The sequence below is a fragment of the Manis javanica genome, chromosome 5 (assembly GCF_040802235.1).
Source record: "Manis javanica isolate MJ-LG chromosome 5, MJ_LKY, whole genome shotgun sequence".
NCBI classification, from domain to species: Eukaryota; Metazoa; Chordata; class Mammalia; order Pholidota; family Manidae; genus Manis; species Manis javanica.
Genome location: NC_133160.1, coordinates 7,191,472 through 7,209,340, shown reverse-complemented (window position 1 = coordinate 7,209,340; position 17,869 = coordinate 7,191,472). Strand labels below are relative to the sequence as shown.

The window sequence follows — 17,869 nt, the reverse complement described above, 5'->3', positions numbered from 1 at the left end:
CTTTGTACCCTGGAGGCTGGAGAAGCCTCCCTGGGTTCCAGAGAAAGGCTGCCTTCTTTCGTAGAGGGACATAGCCAGCCTCCCACCTCCCGGCCGTGATAGAACTGGGAGACTGGATTCCCTGCCTTCATTTTCCCTCCAGAATACAGCTGGTGTCCACCATTGGCCAGACCCAACCAGACTACAGAAAAAGTCCATAAAAATCAGTAATTTTGGGGGCCTGGGTGGGGGTTGGGCTGGGGTGGGGTGGGGTGGTGAATGTATGGATCTGGAGAACCAGTGGAAGATCTAGCACCAGGGGTGGCTAAAATTGAACCATCGAGAAATTTTAGCAATGAAAGCTCATCTGACTGACATGCCAGGAACTGAATCATATAACTGGCCAGAACTTAAAATTCTGTCACCACCTTAGTAAGTCAATCTAATGGAAGATACCAAACATCTAATGGTGGGGGGAAGGGGGACACTTACTAACTTTATACTTGTTTTTTACATTTACCTGTGAAGTTCTAGGATATCAATACTTAATTCCCTTTTGAAATTAATTTCTGAAGTGCCCATAAGCCTTTGCTTATTTCTGCTGGTAGTAAATTCACCGAGCTGGCTGAAGACTGGTAAACAGCATGTACTGCCTCTGAAGAGGCACCTAACTTAACTCTCAACTCCAGCCAGTAGTTGCCACATAGAAGTGTTGATCTGGACTTATTACTCCTTTTTTTTTTTTTAATGGGGATCCTGATTTTTATGTACAGTCCGTGTTTTTAGTATAGACTTTTTTTTTAAAGCAGTGCAGGCTAAACATATTTGTAGAACAAATGCTATCATCAGGCTGCTGGTTTGCAAATTTGCACCATATGCTATGTGTCTTCCAGGCTTTTGATAGGAAGTAGGTGGTAGATAATTTGCCCAGGATTGAGGGTCACAGAGCTTGTGCGGCTGACTTTCATTTTTAAATATCTACACACCTGTCCGTTTCCTAACATCTCCACTGCTACACTGGTCTGCACCTCGAGCTCTTGTCAAAAGCAGAGCTAATTAGGGGAGGAGGGGAAGGAAGTGCCCTTTGGGACGGAGTTTGGACAGCTGGGGGCCAGGCGGAGTCTTTGAACGGAAAGGTGGCACATGACTGCGGCAGTATGTTAAATGATTTGGCAGCTGGTGGGTTTTACTACAAAGAGATGGACGTAGGGACACCAGGTGTGCTACATGTTCTCTAGTGCATGGAGCCTGCTGGCGGAAGCAGAAGGAGGAAGCCAGGCCCCCAGAGCGGGTGGGGTGGGTGGGTCTGGACCCGGATGGCAGGGACTGCGGGTTGGGGGGAGGGAGGGAAAGGCAGCAGGTACTTGATTTTGAGCACAGGCCAAACACGGCCCGCAGCGGGCTGTCTTTGGAAGTCACACTTAAAAAGAAAAAAAACCTCTTTTTAAAAATTTCTTGCCACAATAAAATCAGATCTCACATGAAAAGTCACAGTTTGGCGATGTTGGGACCATATTTCCAAATGGCAGTCTTCAGCCGCCCACCCACTAGACCAAGGAGGCTCTCCAGTTCGCCCCCTTCCCCACCCACCCTCATTTTCATTACGGCCTGGCACCTGTTCACGTTTGGCTTTACGACCCCTCGGAAGCCCGCCGGTATTGTTACCACGAGGCAGGGTAGTCAGAAGGCTGCTTTGCGGGGCAGGCAGGGGGAAGGCGGAGACAAGCTTGAGTTCGGCCCCGGACTGCAGGAGCTGCCAGGACCTCAGTCACGGGGAGCAGTGCAATCGGCTGTGGGGAAGGTGAGTTGAAACCCCTCGGTTTTTTGGGACAAGGGGGCGTGGAAACTGGTGGCGCAGTTGTCTGCCCAGAGAGATGCCAGGCGAATTGTTGAGGCTGAGGAGAGATTAGCTGAGTTCAAGGCTTAGGGAGCCAGTGGGCAGCTCAGGAATGTCCACCAGCGGTGAGACCTGCCCCGGGTCCTCCAGAAGCTGCCTGAGGCCAGACCCCAGGAGCCAGTGCCTACTTCCTGCCTGGCGGGGGCTCAGAAAAGAATTTGCATGTGTCCCCACTTCCTGATTTGCACATGAGCCTGGGGCTGCCTCCACTCCAGGGTGGCCTTTGGGGGGGATGTATTTTAGGACCATTTTCATCCTAGAAAAATACTTATAACTATTTAAGGTACATGCATACCATTCAGTTGTGTTTTTTTTTTAATGCAGTTCCTGGTTCAGGGTGTTTGGGCCAAAGCCTGAGATTCTGCATGAGCGACAGGCTCCCAGGTTATGCTGGTATTGCTGAGCGTGGGCCGAGGGCGGACAGCTGAGGGAGCTTGTCCCGACTGAGCACAGGCTGAGGGAAGCCCGCGGGCGAGAGGGGAACCAGGAAAGGCATGCAGGTTGCACACGAGGCGGGGGACCCACGGGGGTGCAGAGTCCTAGAGATGCTAGAAATGCAAAGCTGTTCGCAGGACCAAACCCTGAAAAAAATATTTCCCCGACGTTGAGAGATGTAATGGGTGTTGCCTTCAAAAGCTGTTCCATAGAAACTGGGGATGGAGCCCAGGGTGCCAACAAGCCCCCCAGGTGATTCTGCCTCAGTTAAGAACTCAGCTGGCTCAAATAATTCGTCTGTTTAGGGGTTGTGGGGGCAACTGAACACCACCTGAGGATTCTTATGCACAATTATAATGACGAAAAATAACAAGACATGGCTGCTGGTCAGGAAATATCATCAAACATTAAGCAGGGGTGCTGTGAGATTTGGAGGCAGAAATGAACTTTTACCAGAAAGTTGGGTGGGAAGGAATGAGGCCATCATTTAATGCCACTGCAACATAGATGGAAGGACCTGTTTTTGTCTGTTTTTATTTTTAAGATGAGAGAATGTCTGAGTCCCTGTAGGAATGGATGGGAAGGAATCCAGGAGAGACGGTGATGAAAAGGTCAAGAGACTAGTGGGGATGGAGCACATGCTTGTGACACAGGATGGCAGTGCGTTCAGGGCGGCACACAGGAAAGCCACAGAACTAGATGGAGATTTTGTAAAAACTCTCCCTTGAGGACGAGATGATGGACAGATTTCAGAAGAGCGATTCACTCCGGAGGGGGAAGAGGGGTTGTAACTTCTTCGCTTTCAACATTTTTTGTGTCATTTGACATAAAATGGGGCACTCTGCATCTTCAAATGTAGAAAAACAGCATCCACCCAAAGCAGTTCTTTCTTAAAGATTACCCAGGTGCGCGTGCACACACACACACACACACACACAAACTTGCACGTGTACACACACGCATATATGTCCTGGGCAGAGTTTAAAAGTTGGCTTAATGATTTGGGATGAAAGATCTGGAGAACAGTAATTAGGGCTTGTGGGTAGGTGTTTCTCAGGAACTAGTTTTCTGGTACAGTCTCCAGTCCCATGCGCAGGAAATTCTAATACCTGTGATACCAAGAGCCAGCGCCAGGTGCTCATTGTACCCTGGCACTGTTCTCAGTGCTTCTTACATATTAATTCCTTCGTGTCCCACAATAACCCTTTGAAGTAGGTTCTCTTATCACCTCTCATTGCACAGATGTGGAGAAAGGTTTAGAGAAGTTTTTTGCCCTGCTTACAGCTCACTTTGCAAATGAGCTGTTAATGTGTGCGTGAACTTTTGAAAATTATTTGGTGATTTATCTGTGTCCGTCTACTTACTGAAAAGAATTTCAGATGGCTTCTCAAATAGGCATATAACTGTACATGTGTATATATATATAAAATATAACATTAGCAGAAAAGAAAAATAATGGAAATGGATTGCGTAAAAAAGGGAACAGTCAGTAGCCCCCAAGTCCACAAATTCAGTTAATGTGATCTGAGCTTCTGGTCAGCTAAGACAAAGAAAGAAAAATGATGATTAATACCATATTAGGAAGAGTGGTATATACCAGTATCTCAGGAGAAAGGAAAGGTTTTTCAGATTAACCCTGAAAATATTCCCCCCACTGGGCATTGACCTTCATCAATGTCATAGATATTAACATCAATGCCTGCTTCAGAATAAATGCAGAATCAGAAATCACGTGGCTGATTCTTCTGACAGTTTGTTAACCTCAATCCTATGGAAATAACATTCTATAGGAAGTAATAGTAGCCAGCCAACATTCATTTGCCAGGACAGTCTGAGCACTTTATATATATTAATTTAGTGCTTTCAACTCTATATGGTACGTGTTATTATTAACATCATCTTCATTTTGCAAACGAGGAAACTGAGGCCCTGCTCAGAGTGCCAGAGTCCTTAAGTCCAGGAGCCAAGACTCAGACCCAAGCAGTGTGGCTTCAAATCTGTGCACCCAGGTACTCCATTGTCATACCGACATGCAAGTGTAAAATCTTTTACCAACCCCCTAGATCCAAACACAGCCCCTAAGTAACTTCAAATTCGGAATTTCCCTGCTTACAATTCACTTTGCAAATGGGCTGTTAATGTGAAAATTACTTGTTTGCTGATTTATTTGTTTTTGTCCTTCTACTTACCGAGAAGAATTTTGGTGTGAAAAGAAAATGGGTAGGAAGTAGAGAACATGGGAGTGGTGGCCTTGTTCTATGGGCCATCTTAAAAGACCCCTTTCACTGGGAACCACATCAATAAAATCTTGTAAGATGAAGGAAGGTCTCTCATTATGTTCATAGAGCATCTGGAATCTTGAACTTGGCCTTATGAGCCACTGGGCACAATAATATTGGGACCATGGGGCAGGGTCATTTCTCTTGGGACAATGAATGCCAGTGAAAATTCTGGTTTATTTTGTAGTAATGTCTCTGACATTCATAACCACACTGCAGTTTGGGGTAACATTGGAATTATTGGTAGAGTCTGCCTTATAGATAAACAAATGTCAATAAAACTCAATGACGTTGATTCTTTATGGCCCACATTTGTCAGATAGGAAATGAAGGCTCTGGGAGGGAAATACCTTTTGCCCAAGGCCACAGTGTAGAGCTGTGTCCACTCCTGCTCCATGCGCTCTCCCTGCATCCCAACATTATGCCACACTGATGTCCAAGAGCCTTTGCCTAGGGCTCCTGGGCCACGTGATCACATGAGATGACACTGGCTCAGCAGGCTCGCAAGGCCTGGGCACGCAAGGGATCAGTAGGTTTTGTCTAGAAGGATTAGTCTTATGAAGAAATGGAGGCTTGAAGAGGTTCCTCAAGGCCATACAACTAAGTACCATTGCATTTGTGCAGTTTTGACCATGAATTCTATTGTGTGGGTTGATGCCCAACAACTTCATAGTTACCCTGAATGCAGTACCACGGTGTGATATTCGTGGTCACTGAGCACTATTAACTTCCTCAGCCCCTTCATCCTCAAGATAAATATTAAAAAGTATGTTTTATAAATACCTTGGCAGAAAGACAAATGTAACCCAGGCTGGATTATATTCATCATTTGCACAGGCCCCTAAGGCACCATGGGCCCTAGGCACTGTGCTCAGTGTCCTGATGGAGAAGGGGCTCCCTGGATCGGGGGTGGGCGGCTGTCAGGTTGTCACTGGGAGATGGTAGGGCTTAGGGGCGGGAGAACCTGTGATTGAAAAAGGCAACTGAAGACAATATTCTTTTCTGATGGGAAGAGAGTCTACTTCACTGGTTCCTTTTTAAGTTGCCATAGTTACCATAAAAGATACAGTCATCAGCATGACCTGATGTTTGAGTTCAAGTGACAGTGAAGACTTTGGGATTTAATGAAAAAGCAGAAAACAATCCAGAAAAAGAGACCACAATGTATGGAAACGGTGTTTTGTGTCATCTTATGTGATTTGGAAAAGGGTGGGAAGAAGGAATTGATGACATACTGTAAAATGCTAGGGTTTCAATACGCCCTGATATATTTAATGAATCATGCTTTCAGGCTTTCAAAATACACCATCTAGGCTCAGTTAAATAGTAGTCTGCTAGGGCCAATCTAGATATATAAAGGCCGATAGCATCAAGTATCACAGAGAATATGTGTTCCCCTGAACATTTTAAATTACCCATTTGCCTTGAGTCTGAACTTCTAGAAGGCTCTGGAAAAAGCACTGAAGGGAAAAAAAAATCCCTCAACCAATTTGGATGATATTTGTCTGTGGGATTTGAACTGCTCTTAGCTAGTAGCTGGGGTTTGTGACCTTTTGTGGAGGTCTTTAAAAGCAAACACATAGGAACAGGGGAACTGAAGCAATGCACTGAACTAGCTCTAAATTTCACACAGAACACGACAGGGCACTTAATGACAGCTGTGTGCCAGTCAGGACAATGCGGAAATGTAAAATATGGGTCAATCTCAGCATTACAGCTGCTATTAGCACACAATATATTAATATAAAACCAGGAAAGCACAAGGGCAGCAATGCTCCTTCCTTATTCTGTCACGAGTGTCGGGTATGATTGCTCTAAGGACCCAGTAATGTGAGAAAGAGGATCATGAAGCCAACAGGAAAGCCATTGTCAATGCAAAGAAAACGGGTCAAGCCACCACACAATTACCTGATGTCTTCGCCCCTCATCATGATGAATGGCGTGGTCTTCCCCCAGACCAGATCCAGATCGGAAGCGCTATGCCCGGATCTAACCCAGATGTCTCGCCTGTGACCACGAGCTCCTATAAATGCCCAAAGCAGGTGGGGGGGTAGCAGCTGCCCCGGTTAGAGGTGGCAGAGCCCTCTAGTGCACCAGTTCATACCCCCCCTTGTTATCTCCTCATCAATAAAGTCTCTGCAGCTTTTATGGAAGGGGGATTTGAGGCTGATGGCATAGCTGTCAGAACACTTGGGAGGTGGAGAGATGACCATGACATGCCCCCTCAAAAGGAAGGAACGACCTTCTTGGCTTCATCCAGCTGTTGCCATGTTGGAATGTGGGCCAGAATCGCCAAAGCTTCTGATTGTTCGAGGAAAGCCAGAAATCCGAATTTTTTCCCCAAATTTTAAACATTGCCAAATCATTCAAAGGTTTTAAAGACATTGAGAAGAACACCACAATAAGGGACAGGCAACGAAACCGGTGAACCTCGGTTCACAGACCACTGACTCACGCCAGCTCCCAGGGCAATATGACCACCAGGAAAATCAGTGAGAGCGGACAAAAGCCTTTTCATTAATAGTAAAAAAGAAAATCTCATCTTTCCTCTAGTGTTTTAACCAAAAGACACTCTTCAACAACGTGTTCCCTGTTTTCAAACCAAAGGAAAAGTTAATAAATACACAGCAGGACTATTTTTACAACATCAATAACATGCTTCAATGTGGTTTAGTTTATGTCTTATTCAGTTGCTATGATGGGTTAAAAGAGATTCCAATATATCGCTCCAAAGAAAAAGAATATCAAGTTTCTTCAGGAGATGAAAAAACAGCAGTGGAGAGAGATTTTCTTTCTTTTTTTTTAATAACAGTCAAGGAAACATCTAAACAAACTTAAATACCATCAGAGAGAGTTTGGCAATAAGTAAATAAAGCAAAAGTGTTATGAACCTCAAGACAGGGTTGCTGATGGGATTGCTAGCAAGCCATCCGCCATGCATCGTTTCTTATTGTCACTCCAGGGCAAACTAATAAAACTCTCCGTTTCAATTGAATGTGGGGAACTCATGTTCCCTTTTTCTCAGATGCTGCAGATGGGTCTCTGTGGCAGCCCCGTTTCCCTCACATCTCCCCTTGGCTTAGAGAGCAGAGCCAACGGCTCCTTCCAGCCCTTCGCTCACTCTGGCCCTTGACTCCAGTCTGTGAGATGTGATGCTCGCCAGAGAGAGAAAGGTTAAAGCCCTTTTCATTTTTGCAAGTGAGCTTGTAGAGCCATTATGAAATTAAGCGTGACTTTTCTGTGTGCTTTCTGTTGTTCCCTCTTAGGACCTCCTAGAATCATAGGCTGGAGCTGAAGGGGACCTTGGGGAATTATAATAGAGATTTTATAGACAGAATTGAGGAAAAGAAAGACTGATTGGGTCAGGTCCAAGAGCAAAACAAAATCGACTTGGATTCCATTGGTAGGCAGCCTTCTAAACTGACTCCCAGGGACCCCTGCCCTCTGGGGTTCATGCACATGTGATCCTTTCCCTTGAATGTGGGCTTGACCCAATGATACGCTTCCAATGAACAGAATACAGCAGAAGTGATGAGATGTTACTCTCATAGGTCCCAAAAGACTGTAGCTACCATCTTGCTTGCCTTCTTTTTCACTGTTTCTCTCTCTTTCTCTCTTCTCACATGCTTGCTCTGATAAAGCCAGATGGGGAGGCCTCTGTAACAAAGGACTGAGGGGGCCACCCTCTAACAACCAGGTAGGAACTGGGGCCCTCAGTCCAATAGCCCTGAAGGGACTGAACCCTAGCACGGATGGGGCCAGAACTGGATCCTTCAGAGGAGACCATATCCCCAGCCAACAGCTTGTTTACAGCCTCATGAGAGATCCTCTAGAGGCATCCAGCTAATGGATGCATCCCTGACCCATGGAAACTGGGAGCTGACCTCTGTGTGCTATTTTCAAGCTGTTATGTTTTGGGGAAATTTGTTACGCAGTGATAGATAACTACTACAATGTCCCAGGGCTGTTGACTGTTAGGCCACTGTTATTTGTCCAGTTGGCTGCCTTTATATAGTATGTACTTTTGCAATGACTTTATCCACATCCTTTTAATAATCACTAGCAGGACACTGTACTACATAATGTCCAGGGTACAAAGATAAGAGTGGTGGAGTCCTTATTCTCACGGCATTTTGCTTCAGTAAATAGAACCAAATTTTAAGATGTCTCTCTGGGGCAAGGTACAAAAAGACTTCTGGGAGGACCAATAAAGAGCAGTTTCTTTGTTGGGAAAATGAACATCACAATGCCTGCATTATTAGACCATTTGCAAAAAACAAGACAAATTAACAGAAATAGCACTTCAGTGTGACAAGCGCCGTGCTAAGCACTTTGTAGGCATTAACTCACGTAAACCTCATAACTTTATGATGGACAGTAGCAGTTCTCCCTTTTACAGACAAGGAAACTGAGGCACAGAGATTTTAAATGAGGTCACATTGGTAGGAACTGGCAGGAAAAAAAGATTCAAATTTGGGGTGTTTGGGTTCTCAAGTCTGTACTTTACTCTGCTTGCCTGTTTCTAGAAAAATGGAAAATAAAGGGATAAAATATAAAAAGTGCTTAGCAGGTACTTAAAACATATTAAGTGCCCAGTATGTGATTGCTATGATTATAAAAGATATACTTCCACTCTTGTGTTGGCTGACAGCAACGAATCCTTTAGCTAACAAAGATTTTATGAGGTTTTGACGAAAGCCGGCCCAAAGCTCTCAAACCCTCTAGGATATCCATTAAGTGAAAAGGCTAAGAATTTTTAAATGTTTGGACCTGAAGGGATTAAGGTACTTTCTATTGAATGGGATCCAAAAAAAGCCTCACCAAATCAACAGCTATCCAAAAATGTCTCCTCTGACTGGTTTAAGCTAAACAGAAAATTCATTGGTGCGTAATAAGTGAACATGCAGACGCAGGACTGGGCTTCAGGGCTCACTCCGTGTCATTTGAATTTGCTCCTGATGCCACTTACCCTCCAGGCTGCCTTTGATCTAAGACTGCAGGCAACAGCCCAGCCTCTGCAGTTCAGTCTTCTGTCATCACGGAGAGGCGATAGTGGTCCCATCTTTCCAGTGGGTGGAGCTACACCCAGACCCATGAACCGAGAGCAGAGAGAGGGATTCTACCCAAGAGGTGGAAACAGGCGTCAGGGAGGCACGTGAGTGCTCACTGCACTGAGGAAGCCTCGAAAGCTCTACCTGTCGAACAACCAACCCATTTTAGATCGACAGCAAACCTATGAGCTTTTGCATCATTTTTTTGATCCTTGCTTTTGTCCTGTGTCTCCTCTTTTGGTCGTTATTTTCAGCAGTCAGCATTCGTGTGTGAGTCTACATTCACGGTACGTTATGCCAGCGAGTCCTTTGTACATACCTGTAAAATAAGAATTGACCACTTTTTTGGGAAATGTGCCTATTGCAGACATGTGGGCTTTGTAATTATCCCTTAGTTTTCTTGTTTAACCTTTTAAAGCATCTTATTGCTTCTCTTCCTCTGTATTTATATCACATTTGAAACAAGGGGAAAATGAAGTGAATTCTGCACATCAGAAGGAATGCGTACCTAGCAAAACTGCATCACTCTGGAAACCAGCTTGATGAGTAACCACACCCCGGTGTCGCCCAAGACAGTTCATAGTTGAATTCCTTATAAGGTTGACAGATCTTGGACATCATATAAGGGATTCGGTGATGTCTTGTGTTAGTTATCTATGGCTCTGTAACAAATCACCCCAAAACTTAGCAGCTGGGAAACACAAACATCATCTCACAGTTTCTGTAAGTCAGTAATCTGGGAGCAGCTCAACTAGATGCTGTGGCTCAGGGTCTCTCACAAGACACCAGGCCTCTGCCAGGGACATGGTTCTCACAGGCCTGCCTCCAGCCTCCCGCAGGTAGCCGTTGCCAGGCCTCAGAGTATCTGTATACGTGCTTTGCACATGGGCCCCTCCACTGGCCTGCCTCACAACGTGACCTGGCTTCCCCAGGGCAAGAAGTGCAGGAGAGGACAGCAAGCACCCAGCACAGAAGCCACAAGTCTTTTCATAACCTAATCTCAGAAATGGCACCTCACCACTTCCGCCGTGTTCTGTTCAATAGACATGAGTCAGTAAGTCCAGCCCACACCCAAGGGGAGGGGATCCCCTTTGGGAAGAAATACTGGGAAACCAGGAGGTGGGCTCATGGGGACCATCTGTCGGTGCTGCCCGTTCAGCTCTCCACCAAGCGGGCTGTGTTGCTGGATGGCCTGATCTCCACAGCGACCAAGGCGCCTGGCCCATGAGGTGACTATCTTGACAGAATTCAGGTGTTGACTGTAGCGGCATTTATCTTGCAAAACTGGATTGAAAGGTTTTCTTCTCCCTAGCTAATAATATTGAGTAAAAAAAAAAAATCCTAGCTTGATTATCGATTTCATTTGTAGAGACTTTTTAATATTTGGTGACTTCTGGTTATAAGTCAGGAGTAGAAAAAAAAAATGAAACACAGAACTGGATTCACCTCCTGAAGAAAGGCCTTCAGTTTCACAAGATCCGCTTGACAGCTTTGTACAAATAAAGGATCTCGAAGAAAAATGGAAAGGTGGCAGTGTGGAAATGTCTGGATGAATTACAAAGGCTGTACACCTTAAAATACTGTTGGGTTTAGTTTTATAGGAAGTGGGGTTATAGAGATGAAAAATGCTGTCTCAGGGGTCCAACATAAGGCAATTGTATCATTTTTTTATTTGATTTCTTAATTTGCCTTTTAATCCTTTCAAACTCTGAGTTTTCTAGGAAAGACAGGAGTAACAGCTAGAAAGTTACTCATTCTTTTATGCTTAGAGTAAAAGAAAATGTGTTTTTCTTTCTAATGCGTGTATGTGCACTTTCCTTTTGACTGAGGTTACTTGTAAGGCACATGGAAATAATGGAATTAAATTTCCTTCTTTTTTTAATGCTACAAACCTTTATAAAGGTTGCTATAAATGTCACAACGACTCTGTTTCCTGAAAAGCAATTTTCCCGTCAGTCTGATCTGTTCCTTTGAGATACCATATTATTAGATTATGATGGTTTCTTTAAAGAGCATCAGAGTATATGCTTCAGTGTATTTTTATCATTTCACTGCCTTCCAGTGAATTTTTCACTGACTTCAAGGCTTGTTTCTAAGTCACTAATTATTCACAAAGGATGGTGAGATTGCTTTATCTTATCCTCCTAATGAAATGCATTGAAGTTTAAGGGAAACCCTTAACAGAGCTTAAAATGCCAAAAAGCTTAGGAATGAAAAGTCATTTCCAGCTGAAATATGAATTGAAAAAAAAATTGAAGAAGGTGGCCGAGTGTGCTTAGAAACAGGAATGTGATGAGGCAGGCAGGGAAGTAGAGAGAAGGAGAGAAGGAAGCCATAGTTGAGCATGTGTGGCTTTTATAACATCAGCACTCACAAGGTGCGTTAAAAAACGATCCCAGAAATGGACAGAAGGGCCAGGAAGGTAACAGTGATTGCCATGCTCTTAAAGCATCTAAATCTTCACTTTCGTTATAGTGTCTCTATTTCCTAATGAGGGGAGATGGTCAGGATGAAGAAAACATTTAATATTTTTAGTTATACATCAAGAAATCATTGGCTCAAGTTCACAAAAGGCAATTTTATTTTATTATATTTTCTGGTTATTCAAGATTCAACTATTGCAGAATGGTTTAGACATATTTAAGCAGAATGTGAACACTTTGTGTTATACAGTTTAATGTGTAATTGATTTACAGTCCAAAAGAAAAACCAATTTTTCTTTTTTGTGAGACATATTGATTTAAGACAAAAAAGCAGTAATTGATCGTATCATTGGAGGGCAAAGGTGAGTTGATGAGAGAGGAAATTGAAAAGGAGAGAGAGGAAAAAATATATGAGAAACTATCGGCACATAAACATCTATTTCTGAGATTTATTATTGCTAAGTTTTACTTTTTCCAGATGCTTATCTTCGAGGAACAGAATTCATTCAAATTCAGACACATACACACACACACACACATGCAAAGAATCTGCATGTAGGCCGTTTGGCTGAACCCATGTACAAAATCAGCAAAAAACATAGAACTATTAACAATTAAGATGGGCCAAGAATTATAGGCACACATATCCTTTCGGATGTTTACACTGAGTTTTCTTAAGCACTTAAAACGGTTTTAAGAGGCTTTATAACATCACCTGTCTAACTGGACATCTAGGAATGCAGTGACTTCTTGAAGAATACTTCAATTCAGAGAAAAGCAAAATGATTTGTCATTATAATGAGTAGTTTCTCTGCCTCCTTTTGGAATTGATAATAAGCTTGCTCCCTCAATTCTTGGTGTTCTTTATTTCTCTTTTAAATCTTCTTCATTATTGGCTATTTATTTTACTAAGGATAATCACTGCTTTATTAATCACTGTTTAACTAACCACAGTGGGATTTGTAATGAGCTTATTTCGACTGTAAAAACCTCAGATGCAAGTAGGGGACCAAGCTTGGACCTCTTGAAGTTTCCGTCTTCCCTTTGACTTTAAGAACTTGCTTTTTCCCTTGAAGAGATTGTGTATTCTGCTGTTCTTCGGTGAAGTGTTCTGCAATGCCAATGAGGGCAAGTTGGTTGATAACTGACTCAAGTCATCTACCCGCTCACTGATTTTCTACTTATTCTATCAGCGTGGGAGAGAGGGGTATTGAAATCTCTGACATTAATTATGGATTTGTCTATTTCTCCTTTCAACTCCGTGGGTTTAGCTTCTTGTATTTTGAAGCTCTGTTACTAAGTACATGAACATTTAGAATACTTGGGCGGAAGGCCACCTCCCGGAACAGTGCCAAGTTCCAGGCAGGAATCAGGAAGGTGACTGCGTGATCTGACATAAAGGCATCAGAAAAGAAATGGGGGCTTGAGTTCGAATGCCACTGGTGACACGGAAAGTTCTAAGCAGGATAAAATGGGTTGGGGCAGGAGCTATGGAAGTAAGGCTGAAGATTGCACATATGACCCAGAATGCCAGGTTTCATGTGGAAATAGCATCTGGTACAGCAGCTGAAAGAGGGCAAGCAAGGCTAGCCACTGTAGTGGGTAATGCACCCTAATCCTGTGCCTTCACGTTCCCCCCTCCCGCCTCCCACCCACCCAGCAAATATATGTCGTATCAACCTATTATTCTGAACTTGTATAAAGGATTGATCCCAAACACATGCGGTCCTGTCCTCACGGAGATTTTGGGTCAGTGGGGGTGGGGCTGGGGACTAAATGTTCATGGAACGGTCTTAGACATCATATAGGAAAAAGAGTTGGCAAGAGCACAGAGCTGACGGCCCTGCTGGGTTAAGAAAGGAATCTCTCAGCATTAGCTCCTTGAGCTGAGGTCTAGAGAAGGAGGTTTCTGTCAGCGCAGAAGGCCATAATGAGATGCCATGGCCTGGGGGGCTACACAGCATTCTGGGGCCTGGCAGTCCCAGGTCAGCGTGCCAGCTCGGGGGGTTCTGGGTGAGCTCTCTTCCTGGATGGCAGGTGGCCGTCTCCTTGACGTGCTTTCACACCGTGGGGAGAGAGAAAGAGTGGACCCTTTGGTGCCTCTTCTTATAAGAGCCCTGATGCCCTTGTGAGGGTCCCAGCCTCATGACCTCATCCCACAGGCCCTACCTCCAAACGCCATTCCACTGGACTGTCCACACTGGAAGTGTTAACAAAGTGGGAGAGGAGGATGGAAGGACAGTTGTCAAAGGAAGCCTGTGCTTCTCCCTGTCCCCAGCATCGTGCTCCTTTACTGTCCCTGAGACCAGCCACCTCCCAACCTGCCACTCAGACCCAGAAGCCACCCCACAAGGACACAACCCCCCGCACTGCTCTGCCTTCTTTTCCCACCTTCTTCCGCTGTGCATACGTCCTCCTCCTTCTCCCACCGGTGCCCCTGCCTCCACCCCTGACCTCAGGTGGGGAAGCCCAGGACCTTCGGACGCAGGAAGCATGTGCTGGGATTGAGTGACCATCCTTCCTACAGAATCAGAAGCTCTGCATGTTTGTGGCCAGACTTTTGATGATGTTTCCATCTTCTTTATTTTTCATCTTCATGCTGTTCAATGAAATCAAGAACATAGCAGACAGGCGGTCTGCGTGGGCGAGTGTTTTAGCTTAATGCCGACGCAGTTGCCATCAGAACCCCCTCTTTTTCATTCCCTCTCAGCTTAAATTAGTTGACATCACAGCTACCCAGCTCCCTGGCTGGGAACCGCAGGGGAATCTTTCTGGTACGTTTTTGAAAGATAAGGTCTTTGAAGAAAATTTCAGAGTCTGCAAATCTCCTCCAGAAGAATTCACCTGGTTTAGATCCTTTGAGGACTGATTGTAAAATAACACGACTAATAATAAGGATAATAACAACTAAAAATGTCGTCATACGCTTACTGGTATCCTGCATCGCTCTGAGTGAGTCCTTCCCGGACACGTCGTTCTTACCGCCACCCCGATCAGCAGAGGCTCAGACTTATTTGAGAAATGAGAGCAACTTATAACTTATAACCAGCTAATATTTTTATTTATGTGTCCACTCTCTCCTTCCCTCAAATATTTATGAAGTACCTACTCTACTTAGGGAATATTATAAACAACTTGTTAAAGACTTTCAAGGGTCTTTTAGCCCTAACTGGAGATAAATGAACATCTAACATGTATTGACTCTATTGAGCTCTTGCCATGTCTCAGACATTGTACTTTTCAGTCTTCTATACTGCTTTCTACAATCCACTGGTATAAATTCTGTTTTCTGCCCCATATTCCACAACAGAGAAGCTGGAGCATACATAGGTGAAGTGATATGACCCCGATCATATTTGATATGGGCTAGAGCTCAGCTGCAAACCCTGGCCTTTTTTTGGTACACACACACACACACACACACACACACACACACATCTGTAACATGAACCAGCTCAGAATAAGTCATACTGAGTTTTTTCTCCTGCAATGAGACTGTCAGCTGTTTTAGGCAGGGAGCCCCACTCCTCTTTATCCCCCAGTGTTCAGGGGGTGGAGGTGCTGACTGTGCTCCCCGAAGAACATATGCAATGTCTGGGGACATTAGTGGTGGTCACAACTAAGGGTGGCATCTATTGGGTCGGGGCCAGGGGGGCTGCTAAACTCCCTACAGGACACAGGACAGCCCACGACAAAGAATTACCCAACCCCTAATGTCACGTGCCGAGGCTCAGATACCTTGCCCTCATGGAATGGGTCACACAGGAGGCTGCTAGATATATATGCTGTTGAGTACATTTCAAATCATATCTTAAGGAAAGCCACCAAATAACAATTCCTAAGGATCAACTTCCACTTACCTTCAAAGCCCAGTTTGCACATCATCTCTTGCTGGAAGACCCTCTGACCCCCTCAGGCAGCTTTTTTTTTATCTAGTAAAATAATGGCTTATTTCACTAACTTTCTCTACCACCATTCAGCTTTTCAGTCCTGCTCAGTGAATGCTGATGCTAGCCTCAGGATGACACAATTAGGCCAAAATATCTTTCTTAAAAAGCTGTATGGTGCATTTCAAAATAAGAAGAAAAATTGTCTATGGGTTTTCCATGGCGCTGTAGGTAGCAGCATGAGATTTAAATTGTAAGTTTCTAACCATAAGCCATTACCAGCTCTTAATGAAATGCAAACCTTCTATCCAGTTGCTAAATCTCTTGAGGTGGCTTCTGTTTTCTTTAGTTCTCAGTAGGACATTCTTTTATTTTTTTAAATCAGGTTTATGGAGGTATAATTTATGTACAGCAAAAATCACCCCTTTAAAGCCTATAGTTCTATTTATTTTACAAATGTATGCAGCGGTGTAAGCAGAGCAAAAGCAAACAACACACAGACTGTTAATGGTGAATGTTTTTACTGTGTATTTTAATTTTTTACAAGAAGCATGTATTACTTTTGTAAGTATTTTCTGTCTTGATCTATTGAGGTATAATTTTACAGAGTGTAAAATTTACCCTTTGCAGGTCTAAGAGTTTTGACAAATGCAAATTGGGTAATCAATCATGATAGAGCACATATTTGCATCACCTCTAAAAACCCCCTCCTGCCCGTTTGCAGTCAATCCTCTGACCTCCCCATACTACCAACAATAGCACCTCCTACTGCGATTTCTGTCTCTGCGCTTTTGTTTTTTGCAGAATGTCATATAAACGTGTGGCGTTTTCTGTCTGGCTTCTTTGATTTAACATAGTTAAATTTTGAAACGTATCCATGGTTTTGAATGTAGTTTGTTATCCTTGTTGCTTTTTATTCCGTTACATGGAAGGACCATAGCCTCTTCAGCATCTTCTCCATTCACCCGTTGATGGCTGTTTGGACTGCTTACCATTTTTGGAAATTAGGAATAGAGTTTTAACTGTAAACATTTGCACACAGAGTTTTGTATGGACATACATTTTCACTTTTCCTCCTGAGTAAATATCAGGAGTGGGGTTGCTGGGCTGTACGGTAAGTGTGTGTTTAACTTTCTAAGACACTAGAAACTGTTTCCCAGAGGGATTGTACCTCTTTACCTTCCCGCCAGCAATGTGTGGCAGTTCCACCCACATCACGTCCTTACATGATCATTTTTTTGTTTTTTGTTTCGAGCTATTGTAATAGGTCTGTGGTGGTACCACAACATTGTTTTAATTTGCACTTTCCTGGCGACTAACGATGTAGTGCATTTTAAATGTGCTTATTGCCATCTATATGCCTTCATTTTGGGGGAGTTCAGGGAGAGGACTTGACCTTGGGCTCACCCTCGAGCTGGCCCTGGGCAATCGCAGGCTCCCCACCTCTCCCCAGCCCTGTGGATTGTGCACCCACTTTCCCAAGGCCCTCCAGCCATTTTCAAGGTTGTAGCACTGAGGGAGTGACATGGTGTTGAGGCCATCCAGACTGAACCCCGTTTTTGAGGTCTCTTTATAAACTCTTAAGATTCTAGTGGCAGGCATGGACATCTCCTGGTCTTGCAGTCCTGGATACAGGCCTCAGAAGTCCCCTGGCTGGTTAACCCTGCCACCTGCCCACCTGGAGCCGCCTGCCTCTGTCTTCCGCGGGTTTCTTCAAGTTTCTCCCAGCTGGGGTTTGTCTTTCATTCTCTTAATAGACTTTCAAAAGCAGTCATTTTTTTTCTTTAGATGAAGTCCAATTTGCCAGTATTTCTTTTATGATTTGTATTTTCTGTGTTCTCTATAAGAAATGATTGCCTACTACAAGGTCATAGAGATTTTTCTCCTAAGTTCTCTAGAAGTTTTATCGTTTTAGGTT

The 17,869-nt window shown here is 44.1% G+C and overlaps 1 protein-coding gene across 1 annotated transcript in view; it reads left to right on the top strand.

Annotated features, from left to right (window-relative positions):
- The first annotated feature begins 1,465 nt into the window (after positions 1-1,465).
- The window catches only part of DOK5 (docking protein 5), a 301,770-nt gene continuing 285,366 nt past the window's right edge, over positions 1,466-17,869 (top strand). Inside the window, exon 1 of the mRNA XM_073236415.1 lies at positions 1,466-1,780. Within this exon, the coding sequence (XP_073092516.1) occupies positions 1,481-1,780 (300 nt within the window). The 5' untranslated portion in view covers positions 1,466-1,480. The remainder of the gene's footprint in view (positions 1,781-17,869) is intronic.